Source organism: Sabethes cyaneus, chromosome 2 (assembly GCF_943734655.1).
Source record: "Sabethes cyaneus chromosome 2, idSabCyanKW18_F2, whole genome shotgun sequence".
Lineage (NCBI taxonomy): Eukaryota > Metazoa > Arthropoda > Insecta > Diptera > Culicidae > Sabethes > Sabethes cyaneus.
In genome coordinates, this window is record NC_071354.1 from 200,734,808 (window position 1) to 200,744,191 (window position 9,384).

General features: G+C 44.3%; 1 protein-coding gene across 1 annotated transcript; it reads left to right on the forward strand.

The window, feature by feature from the left end:
* Positions 1-218: 218 nt before the first annotated feature.
* On the forward strand, positions 219-8,114 carry LOC128736544 (uncharacterized). Its single transcript, XM_053831028.1, has 3 exons — positions 219-5,530; positions 6,099-6,727; positions 7,936-8,114. Exons 1-3 carry the CDS (start codon positions 219-221, stop codon positions 8,112-8,114), a joined length of 6,120 nt encoding a protein of 2,039 aa, XP_053687003.1.
* The last annotated feature ends 1,270 nt before the right edge of the window (positions 8,115-9,384 follow it).

The following is a 9,384-nucleotide window of genomic DNA, read 5'->3' on the forward strand; positions in this document are numbered from 1 at the left end:
TGACTGTAAACCCAATATCGGCGATATCATCGCATCAAAATTTTAAGCGTTCATTCGAGCCGCGCTAGGCGTCGATCGTTGCTGTTTGCTACTATAAAAAATAATTTCAAGGCACTAAAAAGCCTTGGGTAAGGTTAGTACCATTCCAAGCACATTATTTGCTCGCATCCAGGTCTACCTGGTCTTAATTGTTGGCAGGTATTTCTCGACATTGGATTATGGATCAAAACGGTGGAGAAAGTGATATCCTACGCAGAAAGGAGCAGCTCAACACCCGAAGAACAACATTATTAGATCAGCTGGGACGAGCTGAGAAATTCATCGAAACATACGACGCTGGGCGGGATGAGCTCGAGGTGCCGCTTCGCCTGGAAAGCTTGGACGTGCTGTGGACATCCCTCGAAGAAACTCAATCCACTCTCGAAGATTTGGAAATATCCACCGATGGTAAGAGTACCAATCTGAAATTTCGTGCTACATATGAACCAAAGCTTTTTAGAATAAAAGCAATTCTGCGATCTAAACTGCCTCCTCCAACTCTTCCTGCACTCAGCCGCCCTCCAGACGTTCCCTCTCGCGCTTCGTCCACCTTGTCTAATCTGAAGTTGCCTACTATTTCACTTCCCGAATTTGACGGCGACTACAAACAATGGCTAACGTTCCACGATACATTCTTAGCACTTATCCACGACAATGACGAATTGCCTATGATCCAGAAATTCCACTATCTCCGTGCTGCCCTCAGAGGAGAAGCAGCGCAGCTAATTGAAGCTATTGCAATTAGTGCAGCGAACTATCCTCTTGCTTGGGAATCGCTAATTAGTCGCTACTCAAATGAATACCTACTGAAAAAACGGCATCTTCAGGACCTAATGGATATCCCGCGTATGAGGACAGAGACAGCCGTAGCATTACATTCTACCTTGGATGAATTTCAACGTCATATTAAAATCCTGCAGCAGCTTGGCGAACCAACTGACGCCTGGAGTACGTTGTTAGAACATCTTTTGTGTACACGTTTGCATAATGATACGATCAAGGCGTGGGAAAATCATGCTGCTACCGTTGAGGATCAAAGCTACACCTGTCTTGTTGATTTTTTGGAGAAACGTATTCGAGTACTTGAATCTATATCCGTTAATAACAATGCCAATCCATCCACTTCCGCATCGCACATGAATGGTTCCGTCTTTCGTAAACATTCCGTACCCATCAGGATGTCATCTCATTCTGCTACCGAAAATACTTCTCCAAAGTGCCATGCTTGTGACAACCGACATTTGCTGGTGAATTGTTCTCACTTCCGTAACATGCCGATTGCTGAAAAGCTTCGTTTAGTGAATTCGAAAAAATTATGCGTAAATTGCTTCCGCAAAGATCATTTTGCGCGTGACTGCAACTCTAATTACACATGTCGAGTGTGCAGAAAGCGACACCATTCCCTACTACATCCCGGATATTCCAATAATTTTGGACAAAACAGTCAAGCAACAGCATTAAATGTTGCTACCTATAGTAACCCTAGGCCACCAAATGTCTCCTATTCCAATGATCATCAAAAAGTAAATAGTGCTCCAGCTATAACCCAGTTCACTGATATGCAACATAATATTGTCGTCCAAGATTCATCTCCTACCGTTTTCATGCTGACTGTTATTCTGTGCGTTACGGATGTCTATGGAAAGGAGCACTATGCTCGCGCTTTGTTGGATAGCGGGTCCCAACCCAACTTAATATCCGACCGATTAGCACAATTATTGCGTTTGAAGCGTCAGCGCACTAATATTCTTGTACAAGGAATCGCCGAGAAACCTGAGCACTCCACCGAGTCAGTGTCGACTAAAATCCGCTCCCGAAAAGGAGATTTCTCCCGCGAAGTCACCTTCCTAATCCTTAAAAGAATGATTACAAAGCTTCCTGCAAAAACCATTCCAGTGGACGGTTGGAACATTCCAAATGATATTTTTATGGCTGATCCTAGTTTTAACTGCTCTAATGGAATCGACATAATTTTGGGTTCTCAGTACTTCTTTGAGTGCTTTCCATCTGCAACTCGTATACAATTGCCTCAACACCTTCCTGTACTAGTCGATAGCGTGTTTGGCTGGATAGTTGCTGGCGGAGCTCATCTCATACCTTCAAATGCTGATACTACGTGCTGCAAAACGGTAACCATTTCATTGGATCCTCTCGAACACAGTATGAAACGCTTTTGGTGCACAGAAGAACTTTGTCCCAGATCGCTGCTATCTGACGAAGAAAGAGCGTGCGAAGATCATTATCAATCTACTGTATCTCGAACCGAGCACGGGCGATATATTGTGCGATACCCCAAACGTCCAGGTTTCGACGGACTGATTGGAGACTCAAAACCTGCCGCCTTGCGCCGTTTTTCGTTACTTGAACGCAGATTCGCAAATAATCCAATGTTGAAAAAAAGTTATGATGAATTCATGAAAGAATACCTTTCTTTGGGTCATATGCGCCTTATCGATGAAATCGATACAACCGTAAATGGTTTATACCTTCCACACCACCCGGTCATTAAAGAACAAAGTACCACCACGAAGACTCGCGTCGTATTTGATGGCTCTTCCAAAACGTCATCAGGATATACTTTGAATGATGCTCTATGTGTAGGACCTGTCGTGCAGGACGATTTGCTGACTTTGGTAATTCGCTTTCGAAAGTACCCTGTAGCTCTAGTGGCTGATATAGAGAAAATGTATCGCCAGATACTTATTCACACTGACGATACACCTATGCAGCGGATTATATGGCGTTTTAGCAATTCTGAACCACTTTCAACATACGAACTTTTAACAGTTACCTATGGTCTAGGTCCATCTTCCTTTTTAGCCACGCGCACCCTTCAGCAGCTTTCGGAAGACGAAGGAAAACCTTATCCCCTGGGTGAGCATGCACTGCGCAAATCATTTTATGTGGACGACTTTATTGGCGGTGCTGATTCCGTTCCTGAAGCATACAGGTTGCGTGACGAATTGACAGAACTATTGGGAAAGGGAGGATTTCCCATTAGAAAATGGACTTCAAACAAATTAGAATTACTAAAAGGGCTGAACGCAGAACAACTTGGAACCCAATCTGCCCTGAAATTTGATTCAGATGAAACGGTGAAAACGTTGGGTATTTTATGGGAACCTGCTGTGGACCAATTCCGATTCGATTGCCATGCAACCCGAGAAGTAAACCTAGTGACGAAACGATCAATCCTCTCTGCCATATCTCAATTGTTTGATCCGCTTGGTCTGGTAGCACCAATAGTTGTACGAGGTAAAATACTGATGCAGGAGCTTTGGTTAACAGCGTGTTCGTGGGATGATATTGTACCAGATTCTTTAAAGTTGAAATGGGAAAAATTTTACTACGATCTACCTCGGCTGTCGGAGTTTAGAATCGACCGATACGCCTTTCTACCAAAATCGGATATTCAACTCCACACTTTTGCTGATGCGTCGGAAGTTGCTTATGGGGCATGCACTTATGTACGTTCTATAGACTCCACCGGTAAGGTGAACGTCCAGTTATTAGCTGCAAAAACCCGTGTTGCTCCTTTGAAGAGACTTTCGTTACCTAAGTTGGAGCTATCTGCGGCTGTTGTTGCTGCCCGCCTCTACACACGAACCATTGAAGCTTTGGACCTCAAAATGTGTAAATGCTTCTTCTGGTCTGACTCCACCGTGACCCTCCAATGGCTTAAATCGCCTCCCAATGCTTGGAAAACTTTCGTTGCCAACAGGGTGTCGGAAATCCAAACTACCACTCACGGAGCCCAATGGAATCATGTAGTAGGGATTCATAATCCGGCTGACCTTTTGTCCAGGGGAATGCAGGTTGACGCTTTTCTGCAAAGCGAGCTCTGGAAAAAGGGACCAGAGTGGCTCTCGTCTCCAGAAAGGAACTGGCCCATCCCTAAGCAAATTGAAACACAAGATGCAGAAAGTGAACGTAAAACCATACTAGTAGCCGTTGCCACAATAAAGCCGAGATACAATCCATTATTTGAACGCTATTCCCAATTTAACCGCTTAGTACGTGTAGTAGCTTATTGTCAAAGATTTGTCGACAACACCCGCTGCAGAGCTCGAACTGTTCCTGTGGTTTTTACCGGTCCAAACTCAACTACTCTGCTTTCTGTTGAACACCTTCATCAGGCTAAAACTTTATTAGTTCGATTGGCGCAAAAGGACAACTTCGAAGATGAATTGCGAGACCTTCAACACGACCGACCTGTGAAAAGGCAATCTTCTGTTAGACTTTTAAGCCCATTTTTAGACAGCAAAGGTATTTTGAGAGTGGGAGGGCGGCTCAGACTGGCAGTAAAGTCTTTTGAATCCAAACACCCAGCACTGCTTCCAAGTTTCCATCCCCTAGCCAAACTTATAGCACGATCATTTCACGAAAAATTGGTACATGGTGGCGTCAACCTTACATTAGCTGCTATGCGAGATGAATATTGGCCAATTAACGGTCGTCGATTAGTACGGAGTGTGATTCGTAATTGCTTTAAATGTACCCGAGCAAATCCCGTCCCAATGCGTCAGCAGATCGGCCAACTTCCAGCATCAAGAATCACCCCAAGCAGACCGTTCACCGTAACTGGCGTCGACTACGCAGGACCCGTATATATCAAAGCAATCCATAAACGAGCATTGCCCACGAAGGCATACATCTGTCTTTTTGTGTGCTTCGCCACAAAGGCAGTTCACTTAGAACTGGTAAGCGATCTATCGACACCAGCCTTTCTCAACGCCTTTCGCCGTTTCATCGCACGTCGGGGCCGACCAGCACATTTGCATTCCGACAACGGAAAAAACTTCATTGGAGCCAAGAATTCGCTCCACGAGCTGTATCGTATGTTGACTGATCCTAAAGAGATCGAGAAAATTTATCAAGCCTGCGCCGATGAAGAAATCATTTGGCATTTAAACCCGCCGAAAGCACCACACTTTGGGGGGCTATGGGAAGCAGCCGTAAAAGTTTCCAAATCACAGTTATATCGACAGCTGGGCAATTCTCGTCTATCCTACGAGGACTTGGCAACAGTCCTGGCTGAAATAGAAGCTGCTATGAACTCGCGGCCGCTTGTTCCCATGACCGAGGACCCAGAAGACTTCTCAGTTATCACACCTGCGCATTTTCTAATTGGGACAAGCATGCATGCTCTGCCTGATGCCGACCTACGGAAAACTGCATTTACTCGTCTTAATCATTACCAGCGCCTGCAACAATTATTCCAGAATTTTTGGCATCAATGGAAGACGGAATATCTTCAAGAGCTCCAACGAGATACCTGTGGACATCATCCGAACACAGAAATTCAGCCTGGCCGGCTAGTTGTTGTAGTTGACGAATTCCAACATCCTGTTCGCTGGCCAATCGCGCGCATCGTGGAAGTACATCCAGGAAAAGACAACCTTGTTCGCGTCGTAACTTTGCGAACACGCAATGGAATCTTCATGAGGCCCATCTCCAAGATTTGTCTATTGCCAGATGAAACTGCAGTACAGTCTCCAACGAATGAAAGTGCATAATTATATGATTTGTAAACTCGATAGTCTTAAGTTATTATTAGTTTAAATTTGAAATTTGAAGATTTCAAAGGTGGCGGCGATGTTTGATTTAGATATTTTTTGCATTCGACAATATTGTCCGAATCCTCAGTTCACTAAAATTATAATTCTCTCGCTCCCGATATAGCCGCTCACCAGTGTGGGCCCAATTGCAGTTGTCGCCACCGATCACTGGTAGTGAAGCACTCACCGAAGAAAGATCATTTTGGTTAAATCTGAAAATAAACTTTTGTGCCAAATAAATCCGTTTTTGTTAAAACGAACATTGAGTTGTGATATTCAGCCACGGTGAACCTCGACCTGCCCCAACAAAGTTTATTATAATTGCACCATAAAATGTCGAAATTCTTACGACAATATCCATCTTCTAAAGTCAGCTTCTACCAATCTAGAAAGACGACTGACCTTTCAATATTGACTCAATTTGAATTTCTTTCCGCCCATCGCCATCACTGATTACATCCCTTTCCTTTCGTTTTATTTTTTTCGCTATCTTCAAATCAGCTCAGCGAAGCGTGCAATTTTGATTGATTCCGATTTGGAACTCCCGGCCGCAGGGGACACCATCGCAACCACCACCAGCAGCAGCAGAAGCAGCAACAGCAACGGTGACGATCGGTCGAATGCTTCCATTGCCGAACTTCCAGCGGAATTGCACCCCTCTCCGGGGCTGGCGGTAACCCGTCGCGCTGCTGCTGCCTCTGCTTCCTGCCCGGTCGCTTCCGTCAAGACTAATGACTGCGACAGACTGGGTCGGAAGCCGAGTCCGGACCTAAATCAACGGTGGCACCAGCAGGCGCCGCATCTAGGGCTAAATCGGTCTTCGGAGGCAACCGAAATGAATACTTTTCACGGCGACGGAGGCAAATACCGAAGGGATTATGGTGATAAATTTGAGCTGCGTGAAAGTTGCTTGCCGGCGGGAGAAAAGAAGCTTTGCCAAAATCGCCCGATAATAGGTCAGATTAGAGACGGGGACCGAAAACGAGAATTGATGCTACAGTGCCAGCAGAAGCAGCAGCAGGAGCAGCACCATTTTAGGGCCGAAGTACGGCCGGGCACTGATGGGAAGACTATCTGTGCCGATGACGAGCCCGCTGCCACCCGAAAGGAGGAGTTTTCTATTGACTTTGGTAAGTGATGTAAATTTATTTCAATCGGGAAAAGCTTTGCAGCATAGTCATCAACGGCAAAGCAGGGCGGAGCACGGCGCAGTTCGGTTAGCTCCTCTGATGGTAAAGGACGAAAAGCCATATGAAGTTGCGCCATCGATGGTGGTAGTTCCGCCGGAGGCGGTCGGGTAGCTCCGTCGGGTAGAACGGAGGCTCCCGCATCTAATTAGCTAATTTCTTCAGCTGGTGCCACCCGATTTTTCCCGGGGAGATTTTCACGGACGACGGATTTTGTCAATAATGTGGGTTGACAGGGATTGCGATTTTCGAAGAAAACTTTATCGTACCAATTCATTGACAGGCGGTAATTATCTTCGTATATACGACGATGTACATGCCATGCTGCTCTCGCTTGTTAGGCTTTCGGGGGTTTCACTTTGTGGGTTGGTGCTAGGATAATTCGTTGGCGTTTACGTGTTCATAAAATTGATGTTATGTGTGGATATCATGAACGATTTATAATGAGCTATCAAATCCATAAAATTGTGATTTACTCGCGAAGGCTATAAAGCCGACATGATAAATGAAGGCGGTTTATTCTTCATGATTAGAAGGAATTATTCGCTACCTCTCACCAACCACCCAAAATACACCATACACCACTTTGTAATTAAGTAACTATCGTCATAGTCGGAATACCTTTTGGCATTTCCTCATAATTTTCATTTAAAACGATTTATATTCGCGAACAAACTTCAGAAGAAAATGAAAACCAAGCGAGACTGATAATTCTTTTGCAAAATTTGAAAGATTTTTTAGTGGCGCAACCACTTTACTTGACTATTTTGCTTTACTTACAAAAGATGTTGGTAATTTTATTTCAATAACGGGTTGTACCTGTAATTAAAGAAAAAAAACTTTGTTAATAATCTAATTGGTGAAGTTTGTTAGTAATTTTAAAATACATAATATCATTCGAATTCATATGTTGCGCGCATTCTAGGCCCTGATTCCTCGAAAGGCAAGCAAAATCATTCGTCTTTTCGCGCTATCGACAATCCGAATCGAACTCATTTCCCGGGGATTCCAAATCAAACCTTCTGCGCGACGATTTATTATCCGCAGCAGTAGTAGCAGCAGCACTGGCTCTGGCCCATGTGCACTCAAAGGCAGGCAAATGGGTAATCCCTAAATAGATCACTCACGACACGAAAGCCCCTGGATTGCAGCTCCAGCTCTAGCACTGGCAGTGGCAGCCCGAGCCGAGCTGCCCGGGATTGCGGAACGGATTCGCTACGCGCCAGAGAGCTTTCCATCTCTTACACCACCGCACCCGCATCGGGCTAGCAGCAGCGGCGGCCCAACACTTGCAGGAACCGACCGACCGCCGCCGCCCCGGCCAAGATAAACCGCACCAATAAAATATTGTTTCACCTTGATTCAGTTCATGTAAAATCGATTTATTTTCTAGCGTAAAAAATACATATCGGCACCGACAGCTCTCCGTGGTGGTGGTGGTTGGAGTGGTGAGCGGTCGTGAATAAAAATTTCGCTTCGGGAAGGTTACTGAAGCGCCTTATTTCTTCGCGCGCGCGAAGAACACCTTGAAGGTAAAAACCTTGAAGGAAAGAAAATCATCCATCGATTCGCGGCCGGGAAGCAGTTTTCAGCGCGCAAGTGGCGGGGACTTGTTTATCCTTGTCCTTTACCGTGATGTCTGTCGTTGGTCGAGAAAAATACAACGTATTTTGCTATAATTATTTTGCTCCTGGAAACGATGTTACAATTGACTACTTTTTGAATGTTTAAATTCAATCTGCAGGAAGAAGGGTCTTCGATTATAACTCCTTTATTCATTTTAGTAGTAGTTGTTACTTGATTTATATTCTATTTTTCTGTTTGTTCATGCTCTTATAATTTGTAGATTTCTTGTTTGGTTTGCTTCTCTATTTATTTTTTACTTTCATTCTTTCTTGCTCTGTAGCATTTATGTTTTCTTATCCTCTTACTATTGCTTTATCGCTCATTTTTACGTCTCCTTGTTTTTTGTTTACTTATTTTTAGGCTTTGTGTGCGTGCTTACTCCTCCTAGTTGGTTTCGAGGTATGACGCTGGCCTAATAAGCCAGTCGTCGTATGTTCGAATATCGGCTGGGAGAGGCTGTTAGAGTCAATAGGATCGTAGCAACTGGCCCTGCAATTGTCCTGTACTCTAACAGCTGGCTGCGAAGTCTGTCGTATAAAAACAGAAGGTCAAGTTTCGATAACGGAATGTAGCACCTAGGCTTTGCGTTGCTTTGCTTTTTGCTTACTGGCATGATTTCTTGAGGATCTTTGGATTCCTGGATTCTAGAATTCTCGAATCCATAGTTTCCCAAAATCTTAGATTCTCGGATACTTGGATTTTTGGATTCTTGAATTCTTAGATTCTTGGATTTTTTGGTTCTTTGATTCTTCCACTCATGGTTGATTATATTCTTGGATTTTTGGTTGCTTGAATTCTTCAATTCCGGGATTCTTGGTTGACTGGATTGTTGCATTCTTGGTTGATTGGTTTCTTGGATTCTATGATTTCTGCATGCTTCGATTCTTTTCGGTTTCTAGGATCTTCGACTCTTGGATTCTTGGGTGAATGGATTTTTGAATTCTTAGTTGATTGGATTGTTGGATTACTAGATA